Genomic DNA, 17190 nt, shown 5'->3' with positions numbered 1-17190 from the left:
TGATTGCTAAAATATTGTTCTCAATGACACTTTATTGTATAAATAAATATTTCCAACATTTCATCAATACGAAACAAATCCCAGTGTTTCAAATATTCAGCAAATTATCACCACGAAAAGTATAAATACTTCGTGTGTACTTTTCTTTGAAATCTTATGCGAACCTTTCTAAGTAATGTATTATTTTCATTTAATTAGGAATAGAGATACAAACGCATATTTATCATTCAGATTGTGAAACAACCGTCGACATATGTCGCAAGGCCTCATGGAAGGATTCAGATGCATTTTTTTTTTATAAAGAGCAATGAATATAAGCCATAAAAACTAACTTTGTTCGACTGTCCGTAGATTGAAACCTCAGTTATCAACATCATCAATACTGTGAACATGTATGCAAGTGTGGGAGTTAATGACAAGAACACTCATAATATTATTGGTTCACACTCGTTGCAAAATATATGTAAAAGAAAAGAACAAACACAATTTAGAATAATGTGGAAACATTTTAAGAATATTATTTATTTAACATAAAATTTCAGCATGAGCTTCTAATATACTTTTTAGGAGTATATTAATATAATAATGGGTGTGTATTCGTAAAATCACTTTGATATATTATTTCCAAATAATTTAATTAATGTCTTGTTTGAAAACGATATTGTTTGGCCATAAAATACCTCTTAGGGGTTTTGATATATTTGTTGTGATATTTCGCCGTATTACTCTGATTTGTAAAACAACGTGAAAATTGTGTATCTGACAATATTGATACAATATTCCACTCGTTCGAAGAAAATAATACCCCTAGATGGAACTTCCCACTGCGCAGCCCAGTTTGTTATCAATTTAGCGCAGTGTACACCCACTAGACCGATAACTCCGCCCACTAGCATCTTCCTCTCGCTTAAGCTCCTCCTACTCGTGTTTATTTATCGACTTGTTGTCTGTCACAACGCTGCGGGCCAATCAGCGCACAGTAGGATGCGCAGTGATTTCTCACCGGAGTACTAAGGTTCGATAACCCGCTGTGTAAATTAACTGACGAACAGTTGATATTTTCAAAAACATCGAAGTTATACAGACTCAAAATCGTTCCAAAACCGCGCTCGCTACTGAGAGGGGAGTGAATTTAAATGTTTCAAGTTTATTAAAACGTGCTGAAGAGAGTGTATCGGAGTTCTGTAAAAACATAGCTTGCCGAGACGCCGGCGGTTATTAGACGTTTGCAGCACAGTGGTACGGCGCTAGATCGGGCTCGAACAAACATACGACCTAGCGTGAAGTTGAGATATGACGTGGAATCCGCTGGGGTTTCAACTGGGAGCTGCCCTATCATTCAACTGAATCGCAGTGGAGAAATATTTATATGAAATACTATAGTTTACCTTTACGCAAAAATATTGACGATTGTTTTGCGTTTTGTGCTAGAGTTCCAGCAATTTTCACAGCAAGGGACTTCTGTTTGGAAGTAATATATCTTATTAATAACTTTGCCTTTGTAGGCATGTGAGAAAAAAACGGACTAAAAAGGATTTTGATCGTGTGTTAATGTGTTTGATTACTCTTAGTTATTTATAAAAAGTGCAATTAAATCTGTCAAAATGATTAACCCGTTTATGGACACACCGCACACTCCGCACCTTCCTCCGGGGGCCATGAAACTCAGCCCGCCCCACATGTCGGACGGAAGCAGCATCCACAACCAGCTGAACCAGTATGTGCCGCAGACCAACGGCTACAGCGTCGGCATGCCGACCTCTCACTTGTCCAGCTATGCATCGCGTGACTATCTGCTCCGTCGGGACATGGGTCTGCAGAGCCACGAGTCGAATAGCATGTTCATTCCATCTTCGGGGAGCTACCACAGCACGCATCACGACACAGGAAGTAGTCATGTGCTGTTTCCTGGCATCCACGACGCCACAACACACCCCGGAAGCCAGTTCAACAGCCAGATGAGGCTCGGACTTGCCGGCGCGGATATGTACTCTCGTGACCACTTCAACCAGATGTCCGCCCCGCGGGCTGACCATTTCTCCCACCAGCCGCATTTCAACACAATGAATCCCATGAACGCCATGAACCACATGTCCATGGGACCACACGGACCAGGCGCCTTCTTCCGGTACATGCGGCCACCTATCAAACAAGAACATACGTGCCTTTGGTCGGATAAGGACCAACCGGAACCAAAGAAACCGTGTAACAAGACTTTTACAACCATGCACGAAATTGTGACCCACATTACGGTAGAGCATGTTGGTGGTCCCGAGCAGACGGACCACGCGTGCTACTGGCAGAACTGCCCGAGGGACGGGCGACCCTTCAAGGCCAAATACAAGCTGGTGAACCACATCCGGGTGCACACGGGAGAGAAACCGTTTCCTTGTCCGTTTCCGGGATGCGGGAAGGTGTTTGCGCGCAGCGAGAACCTTAAGATACACAAACGAACACACACCGGTAAGAAATGGTTCAAATTGTTATTTATATCACCCATGAATAAATAAGATATAATCATAGTTTTAATATAGTATGTAAATAGGAACCAGTTGACCACGGGCTGGTTGACCATTTTTTGATTGATTTGACTATTGTTTATCAATGGGATGAACTGACTGAACAGTGTAGGTAGGGACCATATGTTTGACCATTTTGGTGTTCACTCGATTTGTGTTGAGGGGGTGGGGCAGGGTAGGCAACGGTTATAAAGATTCTTATAAATTTAGCAAGAGTAAAAAAAAGAAACAATTTCATTTTTGTATTATTATTTATTTTGAGGCATTTTTTGGTGATATTCAAATAATGTAATTTATTTATTTCATAAACTTAAACATAACAATCACATAAATCTGACACAACTACAAATTTATATCAATATTAATGGTATGTTTAAATATGATTTGACACCGAAGCTATCCATTTTATCTGAGTTTACACATTTTTGTATTATCAAGTTTGTTTACCTTTCTCCAAGCTGTTTACAGAAGCATTACTTCAATTTGCGACTCGAACGCTGTTCCAAAATGTCATTTGAAATAAATTAAGTTACTTAATAATCTAGTTTTGGGGAAAACATAGGATGTTTTACCAAAATTTTATTTTATAACTATTATAAATGGGAAAAGATTTTGCATAAATAACTCGGTTTAGACTTAAGGTTCCTTCAAAAACGAATGTCCATGTCTTAGTTAGTTTTTATATACACTTTATTAACCATGTTTTATTTACCAACCTGAAAAGTTTATTCCCTGATGGCTCTTGAGTTAATATAATAGTTTTTATATTAAGTCTTGATATCTATGTTACCTTTTACCTTGGCCTGGTAAATAAATGTTGTTTTTTTAAATCCCTGCTCGAATCATCAATGCTTCTTCTAGAAATGTATACATTTAGAATAATAGTGCCATATTTGAAAACAATATGTTGGAAAATAGCTCATTGAGGTTATGTTTCTTGTTAGCTGTTACCCATTTTAAATATATTCTTGTATCTTACAACAACAACAACAACAACAACAACAACAACAACAACAACAACAACAACAACAACAACAATGAACATATCAAAGAAACCAAAATATATATTCACACCTCTCATTTTCTTTATTTACTCATTTACTTATAAATGGAAGAAAGTCTTTGTAAGTGTATGTCAGAATATTATTGCTTGTCTTATAAATGATATGATTGATTGGACCTTCTGCAACCGTTGTTCGGTTGCATATATAGTTTAGTGCCATTTATAAAATTCAAAATTGTCATTCCTTTTAAATTATTAATAAAATGATTAATGATTCATTTATTAATAATTTAAAAGGATTGGGAATTCACAAATAAAATAAACCATGTTTTTTAACAATGAAAAATAATTTTAGCCTTTAAGATTTTTCTTTAAATTGCTTCCTTTTAAATGAAAACCTCAATATTTGTATATGATTTTCTCAATGCAAATCTCTTACAAAAAGCGTCTCAAAGGTTGAAATATAATATTCCCTTTATTAATTGTGTGTTTTTGTAACAATTTGTTAAATTGTCATTGTCACAGCTAGCCTTGTAAGAAGAAACAGTGTTAGAAAAGAGTTCGGACATATTTTAAGTGAGTTTTTTATTTAAATATAGGATTTGATCTGAGCGTTTAGGTTTTTTCATGAAATACATGCTTTGTTTTCATTATCAAACTGTTCGTGCAAAGATTTGCCAACTAAATTTCCACTGTTTTAAATGAATAAGCCGTTACGACATTGTACATTTCTATATTCCCTGAACATAAAAGACATGAAAAAAGTTATATTAGACATATTGGGTCCACATTATGCAGTTATTTCCAAGGAAATTATTTGTCATAGATTTAAAACATATTTTCAGGTGCATTATAATTATTCTGACATTTTAAGTGCACACCATTTTCCATAAAATACAATATCTGCTGGGTTGGTGCTGTCAATTAAAATTAGGTTTTTCGAATTACGTAACCTTCCTGCTATCTTAATGTTTACAGAGCATTTTAAAACATTTTAATTTGAATTTCACATAAAAAACGTAAATGGACTTTTTAAAAGTAGTAAAAGTGTGGTTTAAAATAATGTTATGTATCTTTCAATTTTGAATTCCTGATAATGCAGCAAATCGTCCTCTCACTATGAATAAAACTAAGTGTTTGTGAACATTAGACGGCTTTATAACTTTCTGTTTCTGATTACAAAATCTTGCCCATGATACATGCAGATGATCGCACAATATGACTGACTGACATCTAAATTAGAAACACATGAGTTTTAATCAGCCTCAAAATAGGTTAATCTTGGCATCTTTTCGGCACTTAGCAGTCACTTGCGCCTAAATGATATTTCGTTGGGTTAATTGCGGGCTCCGTACGGTGAAATCTGATCTGTTATGATGTTTCCATAAACTTCTGGTCAATTGGTCATAAAATTTGATGCAAATAAGATAATTTTCCAAATATTATTGTGGACGTAAATAATTTTTCTTCATATACTTATTATGATGATGATGATGATGATGATGATGATGACGACGACGACGACGATGACGACGACGACGATGATGATGATGATGATGATGATCATCATCATCATAATAAGTATATGAAGAAAAATTATTTACGTCCACAATAATATTTGGAAAATTATATAGCATTATTCAATAAATGCTGAGAGTAAACATTCGCTGCCTTTTTTGACGATTAGTCGGTAAAAATGGAAGTACATAAAATTCCCTGGCCGTGTACTGGAACATCTTTAGAGATCGTTTATCACATAACTGTCAACCTGAATCTGTAGGTGATATATTTACCGCGGAACATAAAGTTAACTTAATTTGCTAACAGTCTGAAAGTGGGTGGGGTAAAATGCATTTACTTCTCATTAATTCTTCATACTTCATTCTACATGTGTTTTAGCCTTCTTAGATCTCACAATTATAACTCGGAACGTCTTTTTTGTTCGCCAACATCAGACTGCCACACATGTGTTTTCTACGGAAATTTGGACTGTTTTTCTCGTTTCAAAAATGCACTTTACAGCCGTAAATATTCGTCTGTCATCTCAGAGAGGAAATATGCCAAGAAGGCTAAATTTTCAATCATCGGTGACCATTTGATGGATTTATCTTTCTTTTTTAAAGGATCGCAAAAATGGACTTTTTAATGAAGACTTAAACATTAAATGCCTTCATTCAAGTTTAGGATATGGCATCAAAAGAATCTTCTGCGCTTGAGACAAACATATGTTTGAAAAAAAGATGTTGTCCACACATTGTCGATGTAATCTTATACAATGAACGCCGTTTGTGTTACCCAATTATTACTTAGTAAGCGATATTTTTGTAATCAATTTACATGTAAAACCTTGTGTTCAACAACATATATAACTGTGTGAAACTTATAAATACTTTACTGAAATATATGCCTATTTAAAGACGTAATAATGGTACCTACCGCAGATTTTTTTTACAGGGATAGCATCTAAGTTTTGCATTAATTTTTTTTAAAGTTCTATTATTGTTAAATTTTATTAATATAATCAAACATAGAAATTAAATGAACAAACTATTTTATATAAATATAGAAAATATATTGACATAATTTCCATGACACCACCACGTTTGTACACTTAAGCCACGCCCTCGGTGTTTGCCTTTGTATTAAAATTTCTAGTCAAAATAATGAACCTACTATATCCTCTTCAAATACAAAATATATAAACAAAATTATTTACAAGACAACCACTATACTTCAAAACTTCAGCAGACCCTTGTGTGTTTGTCTTTAACGTTAAGATTCCCACTGCTCTGATATGGCGGCGCTCAGGACATAATGTGTAGAAGACATTAATTCCCAGATGTAAAGAAAATCAAAAAGTCGCGGAGTTCTTGATTGGAAAAACTTACATCACATCCCACAGAAATCATATCACACGTTTGAAATGTTGAACCGGTTTCAGGCTTTGATTTATAGCAGAAAGTTTCCTTTGAACTCCAGCAATTATCAGTTTTATGCCCAGAGATTCAGGGAAATGTAATGTAGATGACATTTATATGATGAATTGGGAGAAATATCCTTTAATCAACATGGAATCGATGTATTTTAACTATCAAATAACTCCAATACGATTATACATAGGTGTTCAAATTGTATCTATAACCGTTTTCATAATGTTGAATCCTGGTTAAGTTGTCTTCCCTAGAAGAACCGTTACACCATTGCATATATCTAATCAACTCAACTCATCTTAAACCAAGACTGATGAACCATCTAATTCGACTAGGTCCGGTATGAAATGGTATATTAGCGCCAAATGATCGTTTGAAAACGGTTCTTTTTGTGGTTCAGATCCGTTTTCGACTGCACGCGAGCCACTGTTTGAAGTCCCAGAATTGTCGTCTGCAAAAATGATTGACGGTGGTTCATGTGCGGAACCCCTCTGATATTTTCGCAACATTAATGATTCAAACATGTATTTTTCTGATCTTTTTTCTTCAACCTTGACTAAGGATGCTTGCTTTGATGTCTCAATTGTGAAGAAATAGGATTTTTTTCTTTTCCCAAAACTACAGAAAACATGCAAAACGTCAAATTTCGAAATGCATTTTGCAACTTCGCTTCGATACGGCCAATGAAACGCGCAGCTTGTATTTGAATCATGATTTTACGATTGGTACACTTTATTTGTATGTGATATTATCTTTATTATGTAGTTCTTCTTGCATTATTTTACTTTTGGGAAATACAACTGAACACTACTCCCCCAGCGTTCATCAGAATTATAGACATCAAACGCGGTTGGGCTTTGATTTTTTTTTATATTTCTCCAATTCTTATGAAAAAATATGAACGTAAATCTCGTCCTTGATATGTTAGTTGATAAAGGTTTGGAGCAAGGATTCCTTTGTATTTTTATGTTGAACAATCGGAATGTTTAAAAATTAGACGAGTATTAATGTGAATTAAAAAGCGATGAGTTTACAGTTTACGATGAGTTCATACATCTTCAATAATATCTATTAAAAACAAAAACAAAGAGTGTCAATCATATTAACATTATTAGCTTATTATGCTCTGCAATCCGCTAGATCAGCATTTCAAACACATTTCTGTTAGCCGTCGGAATCTAGACCAGCAGTTTAAACCATGGTTCTCTTAGCCGCTAGATCAGCACTTTCAAACCATGTTGTAATTTCGCATAACTCTCTGACTCTTCTCGGACTCTGTCTTCATTGTGAAAGAAAATTGTTCACGGTTGCTGCCAAATTTTACGCAACGCCATTTTCGAGGCGTCACCGTATCATTCAAGCGTCAAAGTAACCCAGATGAATTTACGAGCATTTCGGTAATCCATTATATATCAATATTCAGTGAAAGGCCGACAATGGCAGGTTAACAGCAATTTCATTGCGATCAGCTATCATTTAAGAGCGAAAAGTCTGATAATGAAACGCTAATCTGACATTATTTTCATGAAAAGCTTCACAAACAGAGGCGGTGGAAACCATTGTCCGCCAGATAAGCAATTGCTTAAAAATCGCCCATATTGTTGTATTAAGTTGTTAATGCTCTTTTGAATTCCACGGCGGGAAGGCGTTATTTCTTAGCACAATCAGTGGGAAACTATTTATTTTAAAGCCTTTTAAGGATGAGTTAACGACCCTCTGTAGGGAAATCTAAGCCGTTTGGAGTCACAAGTCAAATTCTCATGTTATCTCCAGATATGATGATCACGTATCACCCGGTTGTTCTAAAACAGCTTAATACATTTTTGCTGATGTTTGTTGTTTTTGTTCCTAGAACTTTAAATGTTTGAATTACAGGTATAACAATGTTTTCAATATCAACTATAATTTCACAGTTCCATTTTTGAAAATGATAATCCTGGAAACCGAAAACGGCAAAATAAGCGAATATCTAAAAACAAAGATCGTAAGCCACACATATTTTATATGAACAATTATGACCAACAAAACACTAGCCTCTCAGTCAATAACTTGGTACTAAACTGAACATCTTAACAAATTCTCAAAGGACGAGGAGGAAAGGGGCAGACAACTCTCTGTTGTTTATCTTTTCAAGTCCAGCATCCTTTGCTAAATAAGGAATGGGTTGTACTGTATTCATACTCTTGTAATGCACATATGAATAATAATGGCACCCATTGCCGTTCATTTTATATAAAAAACAACAATATATTTTTTGCAATTTATACAATATTTCTCCATTCAGTTTATTTTTAACTACTGTTACTGAAGAAAATATTCATGAACATGATATATTATAAAGTGAAACATAAAAATCATTGTCTTGTATTATTCGAGATACATTGAACTTGAATATTGACATTATGTCATAACCCAGGAGAACACAATGCTTGAGACACAGTAAACATTACTCTTTCATAACAACTGTTCGACGTTATATTCGTATGTATGCTTATTTAATAAAAACTAGCTCAAGTGAAGAAAGAAAAGACTCTATTCTGTTGTCGACCAAAGCGCATTAAAATTACTGACTCTAAACAAGCGCGCCTGGGATTTTTTCCTGCAATTATTGACTAAAATAAAATGCTAATACTTTCAATTTCAACAAAAGATGGATTGTAACATTTTAAGAGCCTTAAGTGTTTACAAAAGGTGTCAAGCGTCTACTGAAAGAGATTCTCTGCTCTGAATCAAATGGAAGGACGAACGGCAGTTTGAGAATTTCTAAATTTCGACCGCGGGTTTTAAAGTTGTAAAAGGCATTTTGTTAAAAGATTTTTGTACACATTCAATATCACAATGTCGGAGAATTTTTGATGAAATGTTGACATGGGGCTCGGGATCAGAATATTTCCGAATGATTAAATTGATAATTGATTAAAATAATCATTTGCTTCCAGCATTCTTTAAACAAAAATCATTTCAAATGATAACTTATGCATTACCTTTGATTTGTAATGAATTATGAATGTGAGTTGAATATGTTGACTTATATTGGAAGAAAAAATATTTCTTTATTTATTTATTTATTTATTTATTTATTTATTTATTTATTTATTTATTTATTTATTTATTTATTTATTTATTTATTTATTTATTTATTTATTTATTTATTTATTTATTCTTTATTTTATTTAATTTCTATATAACATTTTATTTATAATATTATTAATTGTACTTCTATCACTTACGATTTTGCGTCAAATTTCTAAATACATAAGTACCAAGTCACACAAGAAAATTAAGCCAATTTTATTAATAGCACTAAATTTATAAAGCCTCTATAGAAACATTGTAATTCTATAATTGACTTTCAGCCGTTGACTAGTGAATTACACTTATCTTATTTCAAGCACCATGGAAAGATTAATCAGATAATTAGGTATAATTTGTATCGGTAAATTTTCCGCCATGAAAATCGGAATTCCGGTCGGTAGGGTCAACTATTCTATTCCTGCGAATCTTAGAGCCCCAAGTCATTATAACAACCTAATTTAGCGCTAAAAATCGGGGTGAACGAGATAACAAAAACAATTTCGTCTAAAATTTTCCTGACCTGTCATTTGCAGTCGATGCCTCGTGGTAACAGCCGACATTTGAATATTGATTAAGGTGTCGTCTGCAGTGAATTATTCTTGTCCCCTAAACGCTTTATTCTGGAAATGACAGATCCAGGGTCAAGTATAGACGAATGTCCAATAACTCAATTATTTCATCCCTTTCGAACAATTTGGCATATGTTTCAGAGCAAATGTGCCAATTTGGTGATTTTTTTGTGCTGTTTCATTAAAATAATTAAAATCAAGAAATGCGGTACTTCAAAACTCTATAACCAAATTTTGTAATGTTTGTAAATTAGTAATGTTATGTAAAACAAAATTGGCATTACGAATAAATATCACGTCGTCTATTCAAATATGCACTGACTTCAACAGTTTTCGAGAACATAAAGCCATGTTAATATCTAATATCTTACTATCATTTCTTTGCCAACTGGCCGTCAGAGTTCGATAACCGCTTGTTCTTTAAGGTGGTATGTGTTCTGATATAATGCTAAAATAATAAAAGTTTCACTCTGATAATACATGTAATAATAATAATAATAATAATAATAATAATAATAATAATAATAATAAAAAATAAATAATAATAATAACAATTATTATTATAAAAATTATAATAATAGAATAGTAATAATAATTAATAAGCAAAGATAAAAACAACAACAACAGTGGTTGTAAAAGAAAAAAAAACAAACATATTAAACTAAACTAATAAATAAATAAATCATGAATTTACAAGATGAACAATAAATAAATAAATGCGAAGAATAAATTATAATAAATAAAATATTTTTTCATTAAATACTGATAAATATTAATAGATATATACATAAATAAATAAATGACGCAAATATCCAATTGTAAAAAGATTATAATTTTTTTGTTTTATCTCTGACGAGGCCAAAAATGTTTGAAATGTATACATTCGCCGACAGACATGTTCATTACATTCTTAGATGTTTCGAAAAATAACTCCTGTAAAGAAAGATACATTTCAGTCCCTGGTTTGTGGGCAATAAAACAGGAAATGATGACGGGTAACTCGCCAGGTGCATTTAATCCTGTTGTTCGGAATATTTGGTATCTTTCGGCGTATATAAGAACCGGTTCCTTGAGTATTCGTGTCTTTGTTCGTAGGTTACCAGACTAATTTGCAGATGAAAGAATTGTCATTAAACACAGGGTGGACAAATTCAATCTTAAAAATGGCCAACCAAATGTTTACAAATATTGTATGTTTTTTTTTTTTTTTTTTTTGTAATTTAGAACATCCAATTTTGATATTCTGTGTGTTTTTACTAAAACAGAAAATGATAATGTTATTTTGTATATAAGTTTGATTTTGAAACAACCATGTTGCTATAAAGTTTCAGTTAATATTTCATTTCGAACGACTTTCAATTAACTGAAATTCCTTTTCCCAAATAGACAAAGTAAAAGATAATAACCCAGTTGAAACAATGGTCCTCTATTTCATCCTGATTCTATGAGTCGAGTGTTAGGATGAGTTAATTATGCTATCAGTGTAAACATGTGTATCACTCTTGTCGGGCGGCTCGGTCAGTTGTTGGTTTTATCAGATTCCTAGCACCTTTGGGACCATTTATCTTCACACTACAATTGATTCTCAAATGTCTATGCTTCTGTGAGGATTTTAGAGAGTTTTACTGGGGCTCTAGTTCATTTGTTTTATTTATTCATCCTTCCAGTTAATGTATATATTTTACAAGTGTAATTCCAATCCATCTTTCGTTCATTCGTTCGTTCGTTTGTTCGTCCGCCATTAGTTCATTCTTTCTTTCTCTATATATGCGATTTCATTCCAAGAACTCAAGTATAAACTGCATGTGTACCATAACATGTACGCATAAAATATCAGCGCGGAAGCAAAAAATGCAGTTTTATGTTTCTCTAGTTAAAATCGTTCAAGAAACATGTGTAATATTCACGAACAACTAAAAGCCCTCTTAAAAACAACCACCGTTTAATGTACATTTCTACAAAAGAACAAGTGTTTGAAAACTTTTCACCAATTATCGTAAATGAGGGTACTTGAGTGTTTTTAGTGGAAGGTGCCTCGGCAAAAGTGGAATACTGGCACTAACTCGTCAAGCTGTCATGCTAAAATGTGGCGGGAACAGAATGACGTACTCAACAGCGCTTAGAAAATATGTTTCATTTGTTTTAATGGATCTATAATACAGAAATAATGAAAATTTTGAAGTCGTAAAAGCCTTAGAATCACTGCTTTTCCCACGTTGCTTAGTGTTTCCTGGGTAAATATGAATTTACTTGGCTTTCATATTGTATGTTTGACATGACAAAATTCTGTTTTGATGTCAAGTTAAAACATTTTACAAACTTTGTATGTTTTCCAGTACTTCATTATGAGTTTTACTGAATAATTTAGGTCTAAAAGGGAAATACAAAATGTCTGGAATTATTATTATTATTAATTTTAAGTACATGAATAATGGACTAAATTTCAACATAGTTTGAATATATGTCCGCCAACGCGGGATCTATGATAGAGTTCCTTTAACATGTCACGATCTTCGAACACATAATCTTCCACAACTAAATGATTAACCAGAAAACTAACCATCTTGAAGCTCATAATTTTCGGACAGAAATGTGTTAATTAAACCAATTTATTGTTGATTAATTTGATGGTACAGATAGTGGCCATCTTGGATGATGCCTATCGGGACGGATGTCGCTTAGATCATTCTAAAAATGCCGCTTATTTCGCGTACGATCGAGAAATATTCCCATCCATCAAAGACCTCACATATTTGCAAACCATCCTGTGGCTAATTATGATATTTGGATAATGCAAAATATCTTTTTTGAATCATCAAAATGCCGGCAGTTGGAAGTGCAGTTTTCCAAAGATGTTTCACGCGGCACAAACATACTATAATATCTCAAGGCTGAACATAGATTTGACTCCATATCGTCTCATAAGTTAAGCTTTTTCTCAAAACTGTCTTAATATCATAATCTTAGAGAAGAGGTTTGTTGATTATTGTCAAGGTTAGAAACATTCGCTTCCTATCGTCATATAAATTGCAAATAGCTAAAATAAGACTGAAATATGAGAACTATCAGAAATGAGAATTTAAAAAAAGATAAACAGTGAGTCATAACAATAATTAATTATATAATATGTATTTCTATGTTCACAATATTCACGCAATGGGTCTGAGTGTGCTTTAAAAGGATCAGGTGACATTTGATCGCTTGTAGACCCATTTACTTATTTCGATATGAAGTCAATTGTACGGTGATTTTTCACCTTCTCTGCAGGATTCGGTTCTTAAAATTATTCAAATACACTAAACACACGGCCTATTCGCTTGTAAAAATGTTCACCATTGTAATTTATAAGTGTCAAAACTCCACAAAATACTTGAAACTCCGACTCCCCGCGGGCCACTATACTGGCACTATCAAATTTGTAATGGGTCTCAAAATGCAAGAAGATACCAGTTAAGTTAGCTTGTATTCTTAGCCTATCGTTTTGCATTAGTTGTCTGAAAAGCTGAATTAGAATTCAACTGAAGGAATTTCGAAGGGTTAGTCGAAAGACGAGCCGACAGAACAATGGGCTTCTATTCAACGTGCCCAGCACATAATTGAAACTTTATTACAATGCTGAATGGACCGACGTTTTCTACTTGGTGAAGGTCGATAGGTCTTGTGCGTGACTCAATGGAAGTGTTTATGTTATATTGCTCTAAGACAAATTTTATTCAATTTTATTTTAAGTTTATAAAAGAAATTGTTACCTTGTTTAAGTATTAGTAAGACCGCACGGGAGAAAACGATTTTATGAGTCGCTATAATGAATAATGCATCTTTAATCTAATATTTGAATAAATAATAATATCGTTGTTAGTGTCAGTCCAATTTCTTCAATATCTTTGTTTACATTTCATTTCAAAACCACACAAAAAATAATGAATAAATTATTCGAAATTTATTGTAGAATGATTAAAATTCCACGGAACTCATATTGTGTAACTGGGCAGTTCCATGAGATCAGAATGATATTGTTAATTTTAAAAATAATTTTGAAATCGCATGAAAACGTAAAGCAAATGTATTGTTTCTTAGTTTAATTAACTTAATCAACATTAACAGCAGCAATAACGTATATAGCTTTTCGTTCTATAAAATTGTCACTGTAACACACTTGTCGTTGCCGACGTAGGCGTAGTAGTAGTTATTTGTATATTTAATATGTAATACAGTTATATGTATTAAATCATTTACGCTTATAATACATATTATATTTTATGTATTTTCAGGCGAGAAGCCATTCAAGTGTGAGTTCGATGGTTGTGACCGACGGTTTGCCAACAGCTCGGACCGGAAGAAGCACAGTCACGTGCACACGAGCGACAAGCCGTACAACTGTAAGATCCGGGGCTGTGACAAGAGCTACACGCACCCGAGCTCACTCCGGAAACACATGAAGGTGCACGGGAAAACGTCGCCAATTCCGGAGGACTACGATTCCGACGATGACTGTCATAGCAACGATGAGTCAATGTCGTCACCGGTGGACATTAAGCCCCATCCAGCAGGCACGCCTACTCCGGTTAATTCTCAATCTAACAACAGTGGACTGGCGTCAAATACGTCCAGTCCGCCGTTGACGTCAGCGAACCATCATAGTTTATCCCAAGACTCGCACAATGGAACAAAATTCAGTGAATGGTATGTGTGTCAGACGGCCGGAGGGATGCCAACACCGCCAAGTAACGAACACTCGCCTATTGGCGGCCTCGGCAGCCATATGCACTCACATTTACCGACGCTACATCCGCCGTCCCTTGTGCAATACTCGTGACGTTAGGCCTCACTCGTAACGTTACGCTTAAATTGTTACGATAGGTTTCACTCGTGGCGTTAACTTGATATTCTACAAGGACTGCAGTAGAGATACAAGACAACGAGGCTAAAAGAGATTTTTGGAGAAGTATTTATCCATATTATTTTCCATCTCCGCCTAGAGTTGTAGCTTTGTGGAGTTAACAACATACCAGAGGCAGCAAAGCTTGTGTCTTGGGTGCGCATGAAGACATGATAAGCTTACATGAGCATGTTATTACCAAAGACTTTGAACCCCTCTTTGTGATTCAGAGATGGTTACGTATATTACACGTATTGTGAAGAATGTGAAACGTAATGATATCATTTCTGTATACCATATGAACAGTGTTGTGCACCTGCACCAACGCAAACTTTCTAACAAGTGTTCATTTGTTGTGCAGGTTATGTGTTACAAACTGTAACTGTGCTTTAATTTCGTGGCCATATCGTGATAATGTGATTTTAAGAGGTACATTTTGTCAGAACGGTTACCCTTTATATGTTGCCGTTTATTAGATTTTTACGCATTTTACGCAAATAAAAAAAAACACTGTTAATACACATGCAGGTCTATAACGGTTTAAAAGTGAAAACATTCTTATCCATTTAAAAAAAATCAGCCTTGGAATCGTATTATAAGAAGCATGATTTAGATAAAAGATTCATTTTGAAAAAAATAAAATAAAATATGTTTATATTGCACCTTTTAACATATTTACCAAAAACAACACTTTCTCAGTACACTGTATTATTATTTTGTAAACAAGTTTTGCTTTTAAAATGTGCTTTTTGTTTTGTAAAACATATCATGACTTTGCACAGAAGAGCAAAAGTTACCAAATGAAGCTAAACCTTACCAAATTTTATTCAATGCTCCATGTTCTAAACAGACACGAATCGTGGACTCGTATCTACCTCATGACAACTTTTTTATTTGTTGGTAAATATTTATGTGACAGTCAGGTTTGAAAATGGCGGGCCAGTACACTTTAAACTGTGTTAGAGTGGACTAATCTGCAAAGAATACAATTATCGTTTATAATATACTAAAATGATAATAAATAATAAGAGGACTGATTTAATTCTAAGGCTCCGATTTATAAACGCTAAACAGCGTTTTTATTCATTAAATTTGAAATCCATATGTTGGCCTGAATGGGATTTATATCTATTTTGAATGACTTTAAGACACCCCGCAACGAACTCATAAAAGCCCGGCATTTTTTGCTCCGGTGTGCCGGGTTTTGCACAGCCGGTGTTTTTAATATATGGAATATCATTATTGTCATGGTAATAATATATGTTCTACTTTTAATGAATTGATATCCTAGCGTAGGCGTTTTGTTTTTAATGACATTACCTTAAGACAGATGAGGACTTGATTTTTTTTAAGATGGCGGTGTTTAAAGTAACTACTTTAATTTGTTAAAATCTAGTTTTTGAATCGTTTTCATTGTCTTTTGTTAGTCTAACTTAACCTAAACTTGTTTAGTTTAATTTTAATAATCATGAAATGAAATTGTAGTAGGTCAACACTGTACTGGTCTAGTTATTGTCCTTTCTTGCCATTCAAATGTATGTATTATTCTTATTCATGCTTTTGAAATACTGTTTCTCGATTTTGTTGATTTAAAATGGATGAACTATAAAATTAATTACGAACACAGTGATCCTTGAATAATTCAATATTTATTTCAGAACGTAATACAAAGTTCTGTTCTTTGCATAATATATTGTACTTTTTGTTCTTGTGTTATAAAAACACGTTATTATGTTTACTGTGTACAATGCCAGATCTGTTAAAACGTTAAATATATGTGTCTGCTTATTTTGTACGTGTAAATTTAAGTTATTATATATAGATGACGTATTATAAAATATGAATTTGCAATTTAAATGATCAATAAACTTGAAATAAATTTTAAGAAATATTTCAGTTTTTATATTTCTTGCCCAAAGTCACCTATACTAGCCGAACATGCGGGAATATTCATATTTTCTGTATATACCGACGACTTCTTTTGAAAGAAAATCAATTGCATTTCCTCAGATTTCAATTGTTTCATGTGTAGATGTAAACGGTTTTGACCGAAATATCCGCTTTTTGTATCTCCTTTATAAAGGTCTCTTAAAAATAAATTTCTTTTTTAGAAAGTGCAATTTTCAGGGCCTTTATAATATGAAGCAGTTAGCTATCATTATTATATTAGTACATTGAATGTTGAAATACAGTGCCGTAAACATGTAGATTTAGA

The 17190-nt window shown here is 33.6% G+C and overlaps 1 protein-coding gene across 1 annotated transcript; it reads left to right on the top strand.

The window, feature by feature from the left end:
- Positions 1-1070: 1070 nt before the first annotated feature.
- Positions 1071-16866, top strand: LOC128220783 (zinc finger protein ZIC 4-like). Its single transcript, XM_052929310.1, has 2 exons — positions 1071-2463; positions 14368-16866. Exons 1-2 carry the CDS (start codon positions 1605-1607, stop codon positions 14910-14912), a joined length of 1404 nt encoding a protein of 467 aa, XP_052785270.1. The 5' UTR covers positions 1071-1604; the 3' UTR covers positions 14913-16866.
- The last annotated feature ends 324 nt before the right edge of the window (positions 16867-17190 follow it).

This window comes from Mya arenaria, chromosome 15 (assembly GCF_026914265.1).
Source record: "Mya arenaria isolate MELC-2E11 chromosome 15, ASM2691426v1".
In the NCBI taxonomy this organism is placed as follows: Eukaryota; Metazoa; Mollusca; class Bivalvia; order Myida; family Myidae; genus Mya; species Mya arenaria.
Note: the sequence above shows the minus strand (reverse complement) of the source record. Positions and strands in the feature narration are given on the sequence as shown.

Coding starts and splice junctions, on each gene's coding strand:
- LOC128220783 (XM_052929310.1), top strand. CDS start 1,605: ATGATTAACCCGTTTATGGACACACCGCACACTCCGCACCTTCCTCCG. Junction 2,464..14,367: donor ACACAAACGAACACACACCG/GTAAGAAATGGT, acceptor ATGTATTTTCAG/GCGAGAAGCCATTCAAGTGT.